The 21,198-nt window shown below is 42.0% G+C and overlaps 1 protein-coding gene across 1 annotated transcript in view; it reads right to left on the reverse strand.

Annotated features, from left to right (window-relative positions):
* Nucleotides 1-21,198, reverse strand: part of atf6 (activating transcription factor 6) — a 105,828-nt gene that overhangs the window by 35,753 nt on the left and 48,877 nt on the right. The window contains exons 8-12 of the mRNA XM_036581250.1: nt 13,468-13,653; nt 11,508-11,599; nt 9,200-9,340; nt 5,583-5,702; nt 2,829-2,946 (exon numbers count right to left, since the gene is read on the reverse strand). Coding sequence (XP_036437143.1) covers nt 2,829-2,946; nt 5,583-5,702; nt 9,200-9,340; nt 11,508-11,599; nt 13,468-13,653 — 657 coding nt within the window. The remainder of the gene's footprint in view (nt 1-2,828; nt 2,947-5,582; nt 5,703-9,199; nt 9,341-11,507; nt 11,600-13,467; nt 13,654-21,198) is intronic.

Consider the following 21,198-nt stretch of genomic DNA (forward strand, 5'->3'; position numbering starts at 1 on the left):
TGAATGAATGAATGAATGAATGAGTGAATGAATGAATGAATGGTGTCTGGCTGCTGAGAGAAAAGCTATTGTCTTCCCCAGGGCTGCTGCATTAAGCCGGTGAAGACTGAGCGCAGAGACAGAAGAGAAGGACAGATTTCATCTGTAAGTAAATCTGAGATCTACTTAAAGAACACAAACAACGTTAAACCATGGAGCCTCTCAGCTCTGTATCTGGGTCAGAGATACGCTGTGGTGGTCTCTCCAACACACCGGCTGATATTTTCCTGTACACTGTCAGAAATAAAGGTTCTGTGCCGGTACATTTCTCCTTCATCAAGGCACAAACAATGTAAATGTTCCCTCAAAAGGTACAACAGCGGTTTTAAGGTCCAACTGGAAACCTTAAGCTTTTCCAGGTGAAAAGTATTTACACTATAATGCCAAAAGTGTTCATTCACCCATCCAAATCACTGAATCCAGAATTCCAATCACTTCCGTGGCCACAGGTGTATAAAACCAAGCACCTAGGCCTGCAGACTGCTTCTACAAACATTAGTGAAAGAACGGGTCGCTCTCAGGAGCTCAGTGAGTTCCAGCGTGGTATCGTGATAGGATGCCACCGGTGCAGCAAGTCCAGTCGTGAAATTTCATCACTACTAAATATTCCACAGTCAGCTGTTAGTGGTGTTATAACAAAGTGGAAGCGATTGTGAACGACAGCAACTCAGCCACGAAGTGGTCGGCCACGTAAAATGACAGAGCGGGGTCAGCGGATGCTGAGGCGCATAGTGCGCAGAGGTCGCCAACTTTCTGCAGAGTCAATCGCTACTGACCTCCAAACTTCATGTGGCCTTCAGATCAGCTCAAGAACAGCATAGAGAGCTTCATGGAATGGGTTTCCATGGCCGAGCAGCTGCATCCAAGCCTTACATCACCAAGCGCAATGCAAAGCGTCGAATGCAGTGGTGTAAAGCGCCGCCACTGGACTCTAGAGCAGTGGAGACGTGTTCTCTGGAGTGACCAATCACGCTTCTCCGTCTGGCAATCCGATGGACGAGTCTGGGCTTGGCGGTTGCCAGGAGACGGTACCTGTCTGACTGCACTGTGCCAAGTGTAAAGTTTGGTGGAGGGGGGATCATGGTGTGGGGTTGTTTTTCAGGAGGTGGGCTCGGCCCCTCAGTTCCAGTGAAAGGAACTCTTAATGCTTCAGCACCAGAGATTTTGGACAATTTCATGCTCCCAACTTTGTGGGAACAGTTTGGGGACGGCCCCTTCCTGTTCCAGCATGACTGCGCCCCAGTGCACGAAGCAAGGTCCATAAAGACATGGCTGAGCGAGTTTGGTGTGGAAGAACTTGACCGGCCTGCACAGAGTCCTGACCTCAACCCGACAGAACACCTTTGGGATGAATTAGAGTGGAGACTGCGAGCCAGGCCTTCTCGTCCAACATCAGCGTCTGACCTCACAAATATGCTTCTGGAAAATGGTCAAAAATTCCCATAAACACTCCTAATCCTTGTGGAAAGCCTTTCCAGAAGAGTTGAAGCTGTTATAGCTGCAAAGGGTGGGCCGACAACATATTAAACCCTATGGATTAAGAATGGGATGTCACTCAAGTTCATATTCGTGTGAAGGTAGATGAGCGAATACTTTTGGCGATGTAGTGTATTTGTACCTTTTCATAACCGAATGTTTTAAAACAGAACAGTAAAATAAAAGCCTGGAGACGAGACGGGGTGTGTGGAGTCAGTACAGCTTAGAACATATCATTTCAGTGGATTATGGTTCAGTTACATTCCCTGACTAAAGGTACTGAGATGAACCCTTGTGGGTCCTGGCCTCTCTTCAACGTAACTTATCTGTGGTTCACAAGCACCTACTCACTTCTATGTCTACTCATCTGTACAACTCCTAATAATATGATGGGTAGATAATGTAGAGAACAAATGTCCATGAAAAAATGGGGAAATATCACAACAAAACAATCACAACTGTTTACTAACAGAATACGTATTGAAAAGGTCAGTAAACACATGCATGCAAACATTCTGGTGTTATTTATGTTATTATTTATGCCTATGAACTTGTTATTGACAAACAAATGACAGAATCCAAAACCAGAGATAAGAACTCACAGTTTAACTTGGACCTGCCCTTTACTGACTGACAAATCAACTCAGATTCAGATATTATATTATATATATATTATATATATATATATATATATATATATATATATATACATATAAAAAATTATACTTCACAACTGAACACTTAAGCCTTGATTTGGATTTAAGAATATATAAAATATATAAAAATGATGTGAACATTACTGTCCAAAACTTTCCCATGACAAGGTACCACAGCACCGTCACCGTATTGATCGTGTCTTTAATCTTAGCCTAGCCAAGTTAGCCTAGTTAGTCAGCATGTAGGTAGCCTTAACTGAATGATGATAAATACAGCCATGCCAGTAACTATGGTAACTATGGAAAAGTTTTAATTTGCACCAAAACGTTTGCCTCAAAATAAGAAAATCATAAGGGGCATTAGCAATGTAGGCTTATAATAACTGTTCAATGATTATGTCTGAAAATGCCGTCAAATACTCATTGAACACCACTACAACCATTCAAATGTGACGTTAGAGTAAATTAATAACTTTATGCCACTAAAGGCAAAATCAGTTGAGATATAAAAAGCCCCTTGTGGAGGTTGAGGTCACTCTGGATAAAATATCGTGTAGCCCACAGCTATAGACATAGAGGCGTCTGAGGTTCATGCTCTCCTATGGGAAAGAGGGGCAGTAAGTGAATGTTTATGCGACAGCCACTGAGGACACGTACCGGGATGGTTCTGCTTCTGGGATTGCTGGTGCTGGTGGTGGTGGTGGTGCTGGTGCGCCAGCTCTTGGTCCGCTCGGTCTCGTGGCGGTGAACCCAGCCCCTCAGCTCACTGGCCATCCTGCACACAAAGAACAGAAGAGGGCCAATCAGATTACTCGTCGTTCTTCAATATATGAATGAAGATTAAGTTTTAATAAAGAGTTTTCAATTACAGTTTTTACTGAACTGGGAAAATCTGTTTTTAGTTACAGCACCAACGAGCTGGAACTCACTACAGGAAACACTACAGCTCAGCTCGCTGGGTCACTCGGTCATTTTAAACTCTTACTCTCTAACCACCTCCACTCTGCCTGACACTGTTTTACCTGATTTTTTACCATTATTGTCGTATTTTCATTATTTTAATATTTCATTATTTATTATTATTCATATTCTTATCTTAATTATGATTATTGTATTATTATATTATTATTTTAATTATTTTTTTACTTTTTGATCTTATCCTCCTTTTATTTTATTTTGATTAGACTTTATTAACTTTTACATTTTTAATTACTGTTTTATATTTTCTACTGTATTTTTACGTATTTTTATTATTAACGTTTCATTTTTTTATACTTACCTGATTTAAGTCATTTTTCATTAAATTTATTTTTATTATTTGATATGTTCTTACACATTATCAATCCCTTCTCCTGTATCAACTCGGACACATTCTAAACAAGGGTCACCCTCAATGTTCTCTGAGGTAAAATAATGGTTGATTGATTGATTGATTGAACACACAACACAGTCTGTGACCAGTTTCGTTGTTTTGGCTTTGTGCTCTAGTAAACTGGATTTGAAACAAAACCATGTTAGGGCAGAACGTCTGCATTCATTTGGGAGTATTCTGATCTACACTAGGTGAACCATAAAAATCACAGTTCCCCTGAGCCTCCTTACAAGTTATGAGAATACTGGCTGCTTAGCTGTTCCTTGGCCTGCTCTTTCCATGAGAAAGACGGGTCAAGTCCTTTATTTCGCAGTGCAGTTCATACTATTTTTGAAATCCCCAAAATACCATTTCGATTCTTCTGGGTACAAACAATCTTTACGTGACTACAAAGCTCATGGAACACACATGAGCACAATAAAACACGTTCGAAACATCCTCTGCTCCATTCGTACTTGAAAGCAAAGCTCATAAAAGTTTATCAGTTTAATAAGAAGAATCCCTACAGCGACCAAATGTTCCAAGACATGGAGGAAGTTCAGGCAGAAGAACTGGAGACCATATGGGCAGAACTTTGAGCATCCATGTATGATCTTACACTGATAGTACATGGATATATTTCAGCTGTTTTATACATATTTTATGTCATATTATAGCAATGACACAATATAATTCATTATATTAACCAGGAGCCCTGAGCATTTTACAGGCTTGCACCACCAAGAAGTCTGCAAGCCTCTACCAATCGTCCACTGTAGTGAGTGAACTCTGTGTCTTTGTCAGGTTGGTGTCCTGTTAGCTATAGATAAACATTAAGTATGAAATAGTCATGAAGCTGCTTCGAACCAGCTCCCTGCTTTTATGGTTTAAATGCCACTGATACCAACGTTGATGATAATGGAGTAAAAAAACAAACAAACAAACAAATAACTTCAATAGTGTTAGAGACAATTTTAATTGGTTTTAGTTTTTGTTAAACTTTAGTCAGTTTTACACCGATCAGGCATAACATTATGACCACCTCCTTGTTTCTACACGCATTGTCCATTTTATCAGCTCCACTTACTATATAGGTGCACTTTGTAGTTCTACAGTTACAGACTGTAGTCCATCTGTTTCTCTGCATACTTTGTTAGCCCCCTTTTACCCTGTTCTTCAGTGGTCAGGACCCCCATGGACCCTCACAGAGCAGGTACTATTTGGGTGGTGGATCATTCTCAGCACTGCAGTAACACTGACGTGGTGGTGGTATGTTAGTGTGTGTTGCACTGGACTGAGTGGATCAGACACAGCAGTGCTGCTGGAGTTTTTAAACACCTCAGTGTCACTGCTGGACTGAGAATAGTCCACTGAAGAACAGGGTAAAAGGGGGCTAACAAAGTATCAGAGAAACAGATGGACTACAGTCTGTAACTGTAGAACTACAAAGTGCACCTATATAGTAAGTGGAGCTGATAAAATGGACAATGAGCGTAGAAACAAGGAGGTGGTCATAATGTTATGCCTGATCGGTGTATATATATGTGAAATGTCAAATCTTCCTTGTGTTACATTGAATTTTTGTTTCTCTTTATGCTGAACAACAGATTTGGGTGCATTTTATCGTTTTTTATTCTAACCTTGACGGCGTTTTGCATTCAAGTTAACCAGTTCAGCCTGTATTGCTGTGATTAAGGTGAGTAAATGGTTCTGGTTCAGCAGCCAGTGTAAAGGCAAGGTGTAAGGGTGAATGTTTTTTTGGAATAGCTTCCTCAAGACTGCTGATTACAATAACTGCAAACCGTCGCTCTTGAGACAAAACTTTATATCTCAATTTTTATTGTTTTTCATTTTTTGACAATCAAACGCTCCATGTGTTAAAATTTCATGATGACTGGACCGATAGAAATGGTCAAAAATACTGGGGAAATATCTTGTTCCATTAACTCCCATCCTGTGCTGGTGATGCAATTAAACAAATACATGTGATGGCCAGAGAAACATGGAACCCAACTTCTTCAAACCAGCTCACAAATAATAAATACTGTTACTTTACTAACTTCATGCACTTGGTCCTGTTGACTGTCGGCTGGCAGGGGGGTGGAGGTCTGAAGAAGAGAGGATCCCTTTTGACCACCATCAGAGCTTTCTCCTCTGATACTGACTCAAAGTCCTCCAGCCTGAGACAAAGAGAGAGAGAGAAAATATGAAACAAAAAAGAAGGAGAATGCAACAGAGAAGTGGGCCAATGGAAAAAGAGGCAGGGATGCAGATGTAGTGAAGTGAAAGATGGAAAGAGAACCGATATGAATAAGGAAGACTATTTACGAGGATGTTAAACCTCTGAAACGATGACGGCAAGTTTATACGCTTCTGGCTTTAATCAACGTAACAAAAAATCAGGAGAGTCTGAGAGCCCGGGAAGATACTCTCAAAAATAAAAGAGTCAAAAGGCCTCGTCGGAGTGATGCCACAGAAAAAAACACCTCCGGTCTGTGAAATGATGCCTTTAAAGAAAAGTCCTTTAGGAAACCAGAGGTGGTTCTTCTACAGCAGCACTCTAAAGAACCCACTTGGCATGTTTATTTTAAGGAGTGACATCTGCTTATGCCATCACACCATGGACTGCAGAAGCTAGTGGCTCAAAAAATGGAGGTAAACTTCATTCAGAATCATCTACATCAGTAGCGATTAGGACTGTCAAATTACTTTCAGTTACTATCATGTTCATTTGTTTAACCCTTGTGTGGTGTTCAGGTCTGTGGGACCCGTTTTCAATGTTTACTAAAATAAAAAATGACGCAATCTATTCTTATTTCAACACCAGATTTCTTGGTCTTTGCTCATTTTCTGTGAAGAACATATAAAATAACCCATTTTCAGTGTCTTCACTCTGTTCACCCCCCACACATTTATATTACACATGTGGTGTTGGGTGAACCTGCGGGGAGTAAAAGTGTGGAGGTGCTGTGTCCTTCACTCTGTTCTCCTCCTACATGGCCTGCTGTTAGTGTGTGTGTGTGTGTGTGTGTGTGTGTGGACAACATGGACAGGCTGCTGACTGGCTACAGCTGCTAAAGGAGAACCCTACGCTGGACACTTGTGATATTTTAAACATCTGGTATTTTTACATAAATTGTTATGGCTGTATTGATTTAAAAACAATGCTGTGGTGGGTCCACCAGACCACTGAGTAACAAACACATCAACACCACACAAAATTAAAATGCAATAAGTCTGAAGTATCTTCAAAACACAGCGCTGATGTCAGCAACACCCAAGATATTAATAATATTAGCACCAGTGGAGGCAGTGGATAGACTACACTGGACAGCACTCGCAAAAGACCAGCGGATAAACTAACGAGCAGCAAACTAACAAAAGCAAAGTTAAAGCTACACTTGCCCTCGAGAGCCTCTGCTGCATATAGGAGAATATATAACAACACAGGACTGCATAGTTTACTCTATACAAGAATACAGGAGCTGTATGAACGAGAGCAAGAAAGCTACAATAATGGAGGAGTTGGAACCATTGACTGTACCTATTACTTTTACATGCAAAAAAACAGAAAAAAAGACAAATTATATTTAGTTACTACATTCAATATTGGCAAAAAAATAGAATATAAAACGTGCTATAACTTCTGCACACTCAACGTTTTATTTGCTTCCGTTCATTGTGTGCCACATAAGCACTTCTAGGCACAGTCAATACTTTGCGGATACGCTTTGTGTGCAGATGAAACACCAGCTGATTCAGCTTTTCACTGCATGATTTAAAGGCCTCTAAAATCTGTACCACGTTCAGGGTTCAGAGGGAAATGTCTGGCTTCTGTAACTCTGTGACAAAAAGAGAAAAAGGACAAAAGTGGGACACTGATGGATCTGCAAACACGAAGCAGTACTAAATGCCATAAAACAACAGGGCAAGCAATAAAACAGTTGGGGGAAATAAATTTAGACAGTAGGCTAAACTGCTATCTAAATTCTAAAACCAAGAATGAAAAAAGCTCTCCAAGACTCCAGCCTTGCGGCATTAGAAACAGATGCTCTGGATATCATATCATCTCAGAATTGGGGAAAGACTATTAATTGAAGTCAGGAACGAGGGCTTTGAAACCGAGTACAGTTAAAAAGTGCTTGGCACTATTCAAACAGCACGGCCCTGCATCAAACAAATTGGAAAATAAATGGGAAATTCTTGCACACTTCAGGTGCAAGTAACAAAGAAAACACAGACCATCTGGGGTCCTGATCTAAAACCCTCTCCACTGGTCTCCATCTCCGAAGGCGCTCTCAGGTTCCTCTTGAACGCTATTTTCCAGAGCTGAATTACATAATTCCATTTGCTCCCAGGACACGTTTGGCTTCCAGCACCACCGTGACCGCTTCCAGACATCTAATTACCCTATTTGAGTTGGAAAGAGGGGGCTGGGGACAAAAGATTAGGTTTCGAGCCAGCCTGGAAACAGTTCCATGTGACAGAATGCGACAGGAGTCAGGAGGTTTACGTGTAACGCAGACGGAAGGAAAAAGAAAGCGGACCTAAACTTGAGCCTTGGGTAACCTCACACATCTACTACTAATCCTGTTCTTCCTGAATTGGGTAAATCCTTTGAAAGGACACACTATAGTTAAAACAGCTGAAATTAAATCATGCCCAGTTTTAACTTTCTGACAAAAAACAGAAGCAAACATAAACATGCATGAAATCAAGTTAAATTGCCTTTATGTGGTGGGAAACAGTATTAGACACTGCTGAAAAACAGAGCACTGCATCTAAAGGCTTTGCCCCAACTACACAAAATGTATTCAGAGATGAATAAAATTATTCTAACATAATTTGCACGTCTAACACAGTGGATTTTTCAAACGGCAAAAATCAGACTATTTTATTCTACTACTCTGTTCTTTTTTACCTACATTCGCAGGCGATATGAACTCACTCACTCGACCAATCACTGTTTTCTCTGGCATACCGACGGTCAAGATTACTGATCAGTTGCATCCCAGCATCCAGGGCTTTTAAACAGATGCTGAAAGGACCGCAGCAGATCTGGGACTAGCATCCCATCCTCAAAACTAGGTTATGGACACATGAAAGTCTGCGCCTCCTGAATGAGGTGGTGAAACTCATTTCACTCAGAATAATATGTAACCCAATTTCTGCAGTTGCACTTCTTTTTGAGGAGTAAAGGAAATCTTTATCCCTTGTGGAAGACATTTGCCTTTTTTTCTGGGGGAAAACACCTTAAAGGATTGCAGTTTATTAAATTGGTAAATGAGTGTTTGTTACTTATCATTCAATAGACTGGAATTATCGGTCATAGTGAGTAATACATTACTCACTAGTATTCATTAGTAATACATACAGTGTAGACTCAACAATTAAACGTGTCCATCTTCAACAAACTGCTTTTATAGTAATGAAAACTGATTCCAAACTTTTGACTGGTTGTGTATGTCTCCGTATGTGTGTGTGTGTTGGGGGGGGGTGGTAAAGGCATGGACAGAGCATGAGAAGAACAGAGCCTTGTTCTCTTCCACAGCGGTTTGGACACAGTCACTCTGCACCTGTGCTGGTATGTTTTTATACATAATGACCTGTCTGGCTCGCGTCAGGTATGAGGCTCAGGTGTTTTTGGACCCCACACAGTGCTGAAGAACAGTGTTACCTGTTTGTAGTATGAGGGGGCTCAGAGTCAGGCATGCTGCCCCCCGCATCACTGTCTCTCTCTGACGAGAAGCCCAGCAGACGTCTGTTATTTGGACTGGGGCCTGTTTCAAATCTGGAACCTGTACCTCCATCAAACAGACTGAGAGAGGAAGAGAAGGGAGAAAGAAAAAGAGAAAGAGAGACAGGATGAAAAGAAGGTGAGAGAAAAGGAAGAGAAAACAGGTTGAAGAGAAGAACAAAAAGAAGAGAGAGGGTGAAGAGAAGAGAGAAGAACAGAGGTGAAGATGAGATGAGAGAAGCAATGAAGAAGAAGAGACGGTGAAGGGAAGGCGAAGAAAGGTGCGGAAAATGAAGAAGAGAAAATGAGAATGTGAAGAGAAGCAAGGAAGAAAAGAGAAGAATGGGGTGAAGAGAGGGTGTTGAGAAGAGAAGAGAAGAGAAGAGCAGAGCAGAGAACAGAACAGAAGAGAAGAGAAGAGGAGATGAGCAGAGAACAGGGAAAAAGAGAAGAGCAGAGCAGAGAAAAGCAGAGAACAGGGGAGAAGAGCAGAGAAGAGAAGAGAACAGAAGAGAACAGAAGAGAAGAGCAGAGAAGAGAAGAGAAGAGAAGAGAACAGAAGAGAAGAGCAGAGACGAGAAGAGAAGAGAAGAGCAGAGCAGAGCAGAGAACAGAACAGAAGAGGAGAAGAGCAGAGAAGAGAAGAGAACAGAAGAGAAGAGCAGAGAAGAGAAGAGCAGAGAAGAGAAGAGAAGAGAACAGAAGAGAAGAGCAGAGAACAGAAGAGAAGAGAAGAGAAGAGAAGAGAAGAGAACAGAAGAGAAGAGAAGGGGGGGTGTAGATGGAATATTATATTAATAATATAAATGTTAAGCATTCCTTTCATTGTTTTAACAACTGTTATGAATTACATTACGAGCCAACAAAGCCATTTAAATCTAAATGTGATATAAATCTGAAAACGGTTTCTACTGGAATTATGGCTGAGAAGTTAACCTGAAGGAGTCGGTGTTATTTCTGGTATTTCCCCACATTTAGTCAACAAATAGTTTGAATTAAGTTCAATTCCTTCAACCGTTATAAAATGTGGTGCCCATAATTCAGCAGGCTATTGAAGTGAAAACGTTCAAAGCCTTTAGGAACGTTCAAATGCACATGATCACTGCACTGAATCACAGCTCATCCTAAGATGAGGCTTCCTTGACTTGCTTAAATAAAGCACCAGTCTTTCCTCTATTAGGCTTTGTTCACACAGCAGGTAAAAGTGGCTCAAATCTGATGTTTTTCTTCATATGTGACACAGATGTGTGTCTGTGTGAACAGATAAACACACTGGATCTGACATCTTCAATTTCGGTTTGAGACGCTTTCATGTGTGGAGCTGATATCTGATATGTATCTGATCTGTGGCAATGCGACTCAATCTGAACAGCCAGATCGGAATTCATGCGACTTTTACGTCAATCCAACTCGACATTCGTCATAATTTCACGCAGCTGAGACTCAAACATTTAGGCTGATGTTTCTGTACCAAAAAATTAGAACAGACTTATCGCAACACCTCAGTGTTTGAAGAGATTTCGAAAGAAATGTCCGAACGCGGCCGCAGGAGAACGAGGCTGCAGCGTCAAAGAACAGTTAAAAGTCTGAAAGCAAAGTTTAAAGAATCCGACGACACGAACCAAAGAAGTGACCGCGCCCTTTTTACAGTGAGCTTGAACACATTCTGGGTGATGAGCCCAGCTGTCAGTCAGTGAAGCTTCATGATGGCTCCTGTGATGCTGGTGAAGATGAAGCTGATCCTCCGGGAGCGACTGGCATTCGTTGGCAGTCATGATTGTTTACCTCTGGATGAGCCGTGAAGCAGCGTGACGCTCTGTTCTTTTGCTCATGTGGGTCAGTTTAGGAGCTGATCTGTTCAGACTGATGACCCATACAGATCACATTTAAAAAATATTGTATAACAGCTGAACAAAAAAATCGGATTTGGTGAGAAAATCAGATTTGGGCCACTTTTACCTGCTGTGTGCACGTAGCCTCGGCTCCTCCAGAGGCTTCACAACATTACAAACCGTGATTCCCACCACTGTCCTGGTGAGTTTTTCTGCATAAACACACCTGATCAGACTAATCATATAATTAACAGGCTCTTCCTGAGCTGGAGCAGGTGAGTCAGAGCAATCACTGAAATATACACGTCCTCTAGTATCAGCTGGGAAGTTGGGAACCAACTCAGTCACCAACAAGCTCAGTAAAATAGCAGTTTCTCAACTGAAGGCTCAGGTATCTGCGTGAAGGTTCGGCTTACCTCATTGGACCGATGTTGATGAACAGGAAAACCAGGACCACCATGAGACACACCGCCCGCCTCTTTGGAGCAGTAGCCTTTAATACAGTGTTCTACACATTGGGGGAGACACATGGAACCTCATTAGGGACATTCAGCAGTTTATATAAATAGTCATTAAGGTTTTTTTAAAAATCAAATTCTACACTGGAATTTTCGATAAGCAGTTTCTCACTAAAGGCGTCCGCTTGTCTTATTTCTTGTTGCATTGCTGCCGCACTAGATCCCTCTGCTTACCGACGGGGGGTGTTTCTACGTCGGTTTTTGTTTTGGAAATGAAGGAACCGTATCAAACTGGGTAATTTTTTTGTTTATTTTTTATTACGTTCTGAGACACATAAGCTGGACGTCTGTCCCACCGCCGTCTTTTAAAGATCAGAGCAGAAACTTCGTCTCCTCTGCAGACCAGTTTCTGCTCCGCCATGTTGAACGGTATAAACTTTCACAATGACGTGACGAACATGATCAGAACGGACTTAAACTTTCCAACTGGGAATGTAATCAGATACAGGCGTTTACACGGATATTATTCTTCTATTCCACAGATTATTTACAGGATTACCCTCCTCGTTCAACTGGATAGAAATTGTATTCCGGATGGCCTCAATCGGACTAGACTATTCTGAATGAGGTGTTTACCTGGACGTATTCTATACCTATTGAGCTATTAGTTGGATTATTAATGGATTATTAGGCTGCATGTAAACGTGGCTACTGTCAACAGTCCTGTATAAAACCAGATATTTTCATTACTATGCTACGCTGTCATGGATTCAAATGGTCATGTAAATATCTTCTCCGATCTAGAAATCCGATCTTAAAAAATCAGATAAAGACATCAGAAAAAAATCAGATAAAAGCTGGATTTCAGCTGAGTAATCGGATTTCTCGGTGCATGTAAACTCTTACTCTGATTTCTTTCGGATCTCTCAGTATGCGCATGTGTGAAAACAGACAGCGGTACCGGAAAATAAGCGAGCAGCGTTGCCAGAAGACGAGTTGATGTTTTACATTATGTTTACGTCACGTCTTCTTCTGTGAGCTTACTGGCTGGTTGTAAAGCAGAAATCTGATTACTGTCTGACTCATGTAGACCCAGAGTTCCCCCATTATCTGATTACTCAAGTGCATATAAGCGCGTTGATCGAATTACTGAAAAAATCAGATTTTCTACAGTTATCAGATTATTAACTGCATGTTAACGCACTCAATGTTTGCCAAGACTCTCAAGACTCTTGCCAAGGTTTGCTTGTTTATCTGAAAGTCTTCAGGCTGGCTGCCCTCTCAGCGTAAAGTTCAAGCCACAGGTCGCTTATTATAGACAGCTGTGGATCTGGGTTTAATATAGTATAATAGCAGTAAGATGCTGAGTTCCGCTTTGTTGTTGGATGCTGTGCATCGTCCACCTGATGTGTCAGGAGTGCACTACCTATTAACTTAGCTGAGACATAGTCGACAAGTGACAAGGCCAACATCGTTAACAAACACTAAAACTCAATAATCACCCAAAAAGGCCAAATGGTTTCTGTAGAAATACATCCCCAAAACCTCTTTTAACTTACTGTGAATTGTAAAACTGAATAGAACTGCAGGCAGCTGCTTTAGATAACAGGGTCTGTACACAAACCACTTTGGAAGTAGGAGTGCTGATCTAGAACCTGTTTCTAGGAGTAAGAAATCTGTTGCTGTACCTTTGATAAAAGCCCTTTTTAGAAAACATAAATAAGAAGATATGATGTGATGAAGATACAGTGTTTATGTTTTATAAAGGAAGAACAATCCTTGTGTTTTTAATTTGTTAGATTACACATAATTGGCAGATTAATATCAGCAGATTTAACTAATCTAAGTAACGATGGACCAACTAATCGGTTATCAAAACAGCCGTTTGCAGCCGTAAATGTAACAGTGCAGCGCCTACCTCACTCATCAAGCCGTTGAGCTGCCTCTTCAGCACTCCATTCTCGCTTTTCAGCTTCTCATTCTCAGACAGCGCCACCTTCAGACGGGCCTCCAGCGTCAGCAGGTACTCTTTCTTCTTCTTCCGCGAAAGAGATGCAGACTCTCTGTTCTTAATCATCCGCTGCTGCCGCCGCGAAAAGCTGGACTGGATAGAAAAAAGGGAAAATAAAAAGAAGGTTATTTGGATGATTATAACAGTCTGCGATTTGTGGCACCTAAAACAGTAATCATGGTTAAATCCTGTAATCATGGAATTTTATTTGTCCTATTTGGCACCTCGTCTCAGGTTGTTCCAGCGTTACGGCAAGACGGACATAAACGTGTAACTTGCTCCTTTTTACGCTGCCCATCAAAAGTTGTGGGACACAATGTCTTTTATTTAATTTTTTTGAGTAATGTTTGATTCTGACTGTTACTCTTCAATAAATAAAGGAAAAAATACTTGGTTTTGTTAACATAAAACTGTCCTAATACTTCGGGTATATTTTCCAACACTGCTGCATGGTCATCAAAGTGTCTCCTTTGATATAAAGAGCAGGTTTTGCCTAAATAATGATTGAGAATAATGATTTTAACTACTGTTCAAATTACATACTGAAAATTGCCACAACGGTGGCTTCAGAGCTGAAAGGTTTGAGTGCTGATATCAAAACAAGGGGATAAAAGGCCTGGGGCATGCATTATTCCCCAAGGTAGCACTTTTGTCATTTATTCCTTCAGTTTAGCTTTTTAAGAGAAAAAAAAAAATCATTTTATTATAGTTCACTGTTGCCTAGACGACTGTGAAGAGTACAAAACACTTTAATTTAGTCTTTGTACCCAGTCATTTACTCCTCCTCCACTGGCTGTCAAATAGAGAAGCCTTTTAATTCAACTAGTTTGTACTCATTTGTGTTTGTTAGCACTGAGACAATCCTGTTCTCATCTTAGTGTGAATTTGAATCTTATTTTAGCATCAAGTGAACACGACATATATTTCCATTTTAAAGCAGCTCTCTAGATTGAACACAGTCATTTTAAGCTTGTAAAAGACAAGACAATTCAAGTTAATATGTTCGACACTTTGGACGGTACAGATTGAATTCTACACTCCTTCAGTAAAGTTTTAAACTCAAACTGTGAGTTCCGTGGTTCAGTGTTGCTTGGCGTTGTTATCTGATCAGTGAATGCGGCACGCGAGGACCTGATTTGTCAAAGGGAACGTGAATTTGAGAGGGAACTGAATCGGATATAACACCGGCTTTAGCCATGTTGAATGGCTGTAGCTACAAGCTAGTAACTACAAAAGCATCTTAACTTGTGCGCATTGTTCTCAGTTGAGAATGCAGTTTTGAGAGGAAACACGAAAGTAATCCTGGAGTAATATATCAGTTTTTGACATACTTTGAAAATACATTTTGCTCTTTATATTGTGTGTAAATTTCATAATGAATGGACCAAAAGAAACAGGTCAGAATTAATTGGTAAAAACTCTGGTTCCATTGACTTACATTAAAAGCAAAGTATGTTTTTTCCTTCTCCTGTAAAGTTATCATTTTGGAGATATGGGGTTTTCTTCCGACAAGAGCTATATTTTTATATATATATATTCATATGTGAACTAAAAATATAAATTTTTTTACAATGTCTCAGGTATCAAGCATTGCATCTATAACCGTTTCTGTAATAACCTAATAGGATGTAGCTTTTAAAGCCAGTAAATGCCTAATTAAATGTCTGATTCCTATTCAAGTCGAGTCAAGTCAGGCTTTATTGTCATTTCAGCTATACAAGCACCATTACTACTGTAATGATGAACAATTCTGACTCTGTAAATTTCTCTAGAAAGGCGCATTTCACACCGAACCACTCTGAATGATTTTGTCCACATTTAAACCATTGAATGATTAAGTAATTTTGTAAAATTGGTGGAGATCCCCTTTAACTTGGGAATATTCCAAATTCACTTGAGTGAGGACAGAACATGGTCCAGTTAGCTCACGGAAAGCCTGTTAACATAAAGCAAGGGTCCGTTGAATCAGCTACAACACAGAAATTAAGTGCTGTCCTCTCCTGTAGGTAAAACTGCACCCTTGGCGGTAGAAGTACAAAGGCTGGGTGAGGGGGCGTGGTTATTCAAATGGAGTGGGACGCTGGCTTGATGTGACGGACCATCAAGCAGTGAATTCTAACGCCCTGCAGATACAAACATGCTTCTTGTAAAAGGAAATTCACTACGTTCACGTTTCACATTTTCTCGACGGTATGTTAGGTTATGTACTTTATTGGTCCTACGAGGGAAATCTGTCATTTTGCGGCCTAACTATGCCCAATCTGGGAGCAGCACAGTGTCGCCAGCAGAGCAGCGCCGCCTGTGGCAGTGGGGGGTTAGGTGCCTTGCCCAAGGGCACAACCAGGTATACCTAATCAGTTGTGGGATTTGAACCCACAACCTTCCAGTTGATGGCATTTGGAAAATGCAGTTATGTCTATCATATCTCCTTTACCTTATAGCAAAATAACAAAGACAACATGCTCATCAATTAAAACGACATTAAAAAGCTGGGTGTCCCCAAACTTTTGATAGGCAGTGTAGATTGCAGCTACACGGCTGTCAGATCACCAGCAATCTGTTCTTATGTAATCAGTCAGTTAACTGTAATTAAACCTGCTTGATTATGCAAGCCACCTTTGACTCTCAGCAGCAGAGCAGACACAAGCACAACACCAAACACCGAGGAATGAATGTACTTAACGGTGACGTGTGAGGAAAACTACCAGACACTGATGGAGAGAAACAAGAGAGAGTGCCCTACTTCCCATTCAAGGCCATGAGAACGTGGACTGTTTGTGGGCTTCCAGCTCATTACAGAACCCAACAATGAGCTGACATCCAAAGTGTGCGCCCTTTTTAAGCGTCCCCCCTGGAGGGGCTCTAATGGGCCCCATAAGAGCCGTGTGTACACAAACAGTCTGAGCATCCGTCAAAAAGTTCTAGCCACCGGGGCCCTTTGGACAAACAGGGCAGGAAAGGTCCAGCTCAGTGGAGAGGAACAAGGACACACTGCATTTCTGCTCTCCATACAATAACACACACTCAGCTCAGGGGCTAAAACCCCACTCATCCACTCGGTCTCGACTCGCACCAAAGGTTTATACAACATTCAATTTTCACTGCTTTTGAACGAGCGCAGTGACGCGCAATCCAGCAGGACAGCACAGGCATGTTAGCTCATCAGATGAGAACGTCTTTGGGGGGTTAAACTGAGCTTATGCAAACAGGGCCTGAACACAATGGCTGCACCGCCCAGCCGTGACAGAGCTAGTGAGAGCAGTGAAGGAGCAGACAGACAGAAAGAGAGATGAACAGAGTGAGGGAGAGAGAGAGAGAGACTACGATAACAAAGACAGACAGAGAGGGAGAAGAAAGACAGAGGCAGAGAGAGCAAGAGAGAGAGACAGCGACACAAAGAGAAAGAGAGAGAGACAACAGCAAGAGAGAGAGAGAGAGAGAGAGAGAGAGAGGCAGTTAGAGAGAGAGAGAGACTGACAGTTAGAGAGAGGCGGACACAGAGACCTCATGAGAGACAGAGAGGGAGACAGACCACCTCGCACAGAAAGGGAAAAGGAAAGACAAATAGAGAGAGGGAGACAGACAGACAGAAAAAGACAAATACAGTTAGACAGAGAGAGAGAGAGAGAGAGAGAGAGACAGACAGACAGAAGGAGGTGGAAAGAGAAAGAGAGATACACAAACAGAGAGAGAAAGAGACACACGCAAAGAGAGTGAGAGACAGAGAGACAGAGAGTGAGAGAGGGAGGTTAGGCTAAACTGGAATGGCCTGGTTTGCCCTCACATTCAAGGCTGTTTAGGGCTCTGGCGCTGACGTGGTGGTGATTACGCTTAATTTTTTTCCCCACGCTGCACATCCCCAGAGAGAGAGAGGGAGAGCGAGAGAGAGAGAGAGAGAAGAGAGAGAGAGAGAGAGAGAGAGAGAGAGAGAGAGAGAGAGAGACAGAAAGAGAGAGAGACAGAGACAGAGAGAGACAGAGACAGAGAGAGAGACAGAGACAGAAAGAGAGAGAAGAGAGAGAGAGAGAGAGAGAGAGAGAGAGAGAGAGAGAGAGAGTGCCTCAGCCTGGGAGCTGTGCCATGGACAGGGCCTGGGAATGTACATCATGTTTGGTTACCAAGAAGTCCAGGCGGCAACACCATCACCATGGCGATTAAACTGGGGCAGGGGGTGGTGTGAGACATCTTTCGAGCTCGGCAATCGTTGGCACAGTTCACCGAAAATCAGCAGTAAAGTGCTGACAGATGAGGACGGCTGCATATATGCCAAATTTTATACTTCAAATCAGAGGTCAAAGGTGAAGCTGTAGTAGAGTTCAGGCCAAATAACTGAGAGCTGCACACATTCACAATACAACCAAATCATATCACATCTACACGGGTGCGAAGGTGAGTGAAAATCTTAGGTGCGTGGCCCCCTTATAGAACTTAAAAATACAAAAATATATAAGAAAGAAAAAAAAATAGACTCTAAATATACACTGTATTGCCAAAAGTGTTCACTCACCCATCCAAATCATTGAATTCAGGTGTTCCAATCACTTCCATGGCCATAGGTGTATAAAACCGAGCACCTAGGCCTGCAGACTGCTTCTACAGACATTAGAGCTCAGTGAATTCCAGTGTGGTACCGTGATTGGATGCCACCTGTGCAACAAGTCCACTCGTGAAATTTCCTCACTGCTAAATATTCCACAGTCAACTGTCAGTGGTATTATAACAAAGTGGAAGCGATTGGGAACGACAGCAACTCAGCCACGAAGTGGTCGGCCACGTAAAATGACAGAGCGGGGTCAGCAGATGCTGAGGCGCATAGTGCGCAGAGGTCGCCAACTTTCTGCAGAGTCAATCGCTACAGACCTCCAAACTTCATGTGGCCTTCAGATCAGCTCAAGAACAGCGTAGAGAGCTTCATGGAATGGGTTTCCATGGCCGAGCAGCTGCATCCAAGCCTTACATCACCAAGCGCAATGCAAAGCGTGGAATGCAGTGGTGTAAAGCGCCGCCACTGGACTCTAGAGCAGTGGAGACGTGTTCTCTGGAGTGACCAATCACGCTTCTCCGTCTGGCAATCCGATGGACGAGTCTGGGTTTGGCGGTTGCCAGGAGAACGGTACTTGTCTGACTGCATTGTGCTGAGTGTAAAGTTCGGTGGAGGGGGGATCATGGTGTGGGGCTGTTTTTCAGGAGTTGGGCTCGGCCCCTTAGTTCCAGTGAAAGGAACTCTTAATGCTTCAGCATCAAGAGATTTTGGACAATTTCATGCTCCCAACTTTGTGGGAACAGTTTGGGGACGGCCCCTTCCTGTTCCAACATGACTGCACACCAGTGCACAAAGCAAGGTCCATAAAGACATGGATGAGTGAGTTTGGTGTGGAAGAACTTGACTGGTCCTGACCTCAACCTGATAGAACACCTTTGGGATGAATTAGAGTGGAGACTGTGAGCCAGGCCTTCTCGTCCAACATCAGTGTCTGACCTCACAAATATGCTTCTGGAAGAATGGTCAAAAATTCCCATAAACACTCCTAACCCTTGTGGAAAGCCTTCCCAGAAGAGTTGAAGCTGTTATATATATATATATATATATATATATATATATACACACACCACTATTGCACTATTTCAACTGTACAGTTTTGTACAGTAATCTAAGTTATGAAATAAAGCCATGATATGTATAATATTACACATTTCCATGTATGCAATTTGAGGTAGATAAATGAGATGCATGGTACACAGAATACTGATACGTACATATCCAGATAATGCAAGATATGAGTAGATGTGCAAGACCATCTATATGTGCCGGTATAGATTTGCTAGACTGAAGTTACAGTGAGATCACAGTGAGTCTGATGAGGTGTGGATGAGGTGTGGATTGTCCATGGAGATCATCATGATGATGGTTCAGAGGTGCAGTGACAGGCCTATAGACCGATACACCAGCTCTACTGGCTGTTCAGCAGCCTGATGGCCCAGGGAGAAGAAACTGTCTCAGAACCAGGTGGTTCTGGACTGATCAGTAACTGGGTGAACGGACTGATACAGGCTACAGCCGTACACACTTTTCTGTTGTAATATGGATGAATAACTTGTGTTGTATATACAAAAAATATGATCTCTGACCACCAGCCTACGACGCTAGAAATGACGATGACATTCTGGTTTGGGCACAACTTTGTAACTGGCGCAAGTTGAACTTCATCTCATGCCTTGTTTCAGCCTCAGACACTCTGCCCACATGTGCATGAAGCGGGATATTTACTGATATCTGCTGCATGTTAAGTGAGCCACAACTATGGATTTTATCAGCTGCGTTCTAATTGTCTATCTGCATGTCTGTTTGTACACACTTTCTGGTTTTAATCTGTCCAGGGAGAAACAAACTTTTGCAAGCAGCTCTCTGTGGAGACATTATAAAGGAGGAGACGGTTCACAGGCTGGTAAATTAATGGGAAAGCTTGTAATGCTCAACATGGCGTTTATTTCCATAGAACAAGCCCTCTCTCTTCGTGGAGATATGCACGAGCTGTAGCCAAAACATACTGAAAAAACATGTTTTTTTGTACATTGAGCCAAAGGCAAAAAACTATGTATGCAATTTTAGATTTTACAAGTGATTTCAAATGTTTTTGAAACACTAAACTGGCTTTTCATTTCGAAGTTAAAGATCTTTCCTCATTGAAAGAGGTAGGAGCCTGATCCTGTATGACTGGGAATAATTACCCAGGGGTGTTACCAAGAGGAGACAGACTTTCCCAAGGTGCAGAATTACTAATGCTTTTGGTGCAATTTATCCATTACCAGAAGGATATTTTGCAGAAATGGACTTTCAGATAAGGACTGTGAGACTGTGGCAAGACACCATGAGTGAAAAAGCACACACACACACACACACACACACACACACACACACACACACACACAGCTTCTAAGCCGCTTATCCTTCTGGGTCACGGGGGGGAGCTAGAGCCTATCCCAGCAGTCATCGGGTAGAAGGCAGGATACACCCTGGACAGGTCGCCAGTCCATCACAGGGCAGACAGACAGACATATACATTCACACCCACACACACACACCTGGGGCAATTTAGCAGGTCCAATTGGCCTGACTGCGTGTCTTTGGACTGCACACAGACTGCACCGGGCCCGGGCCCGGGCCCGGGCCCTGGTCGGGGACTCGAACCCAGGCCCTTCTTGTTGTGAGGCGACTGCGCTAAGTATAATATTAAATTTTACAGTATCACAATATTTGACAAGCCCCCCTTTTACTTTAATGACAGTGTGTACTTGAGCTGGGCATGGACTCCACAAGTTGGTGCAAAAGCTTCTATTAAGTTCTGAGAGTCGTTTGAACACTGGAAAAAGTAAACAAAGGGTTTAACACTGTCAAGGTCACAAATTTGCTTACATCTGAATAGTGAACTAGAAATAGTGCAGAATCTTGAATATTTATTTTTCATTTTATGAGATATCTTTTCAACTTGGTTTCAAATGTTTGAATTTTTGGGTTACTATCAATCAAATATATGTAAATGAGTACAATTTAACAGTGTTTAAAAGCTTCAAGCTGTTGTCTGCTCTTAACTGTGTGGGTGTGCCAGAAGGCAAAATGATTGACAGGGGCATCTCATA

The sequence above is a fragment of the Colossoma macropomum genome, unplaced genomic scaffold (genome assembly GCF_904425465.1).
Source record: "Colossoma macropomum unplaced genomic scaffold, Colossoma_macropomum, whole genome shotgun sequence".
Taxonomy (NCBI): Eukaryota; Metazoa; Chordata; class Actinopteri; order Characiformes; family Serrasalmidae; genus Colossoma; species Colossoma macropomum.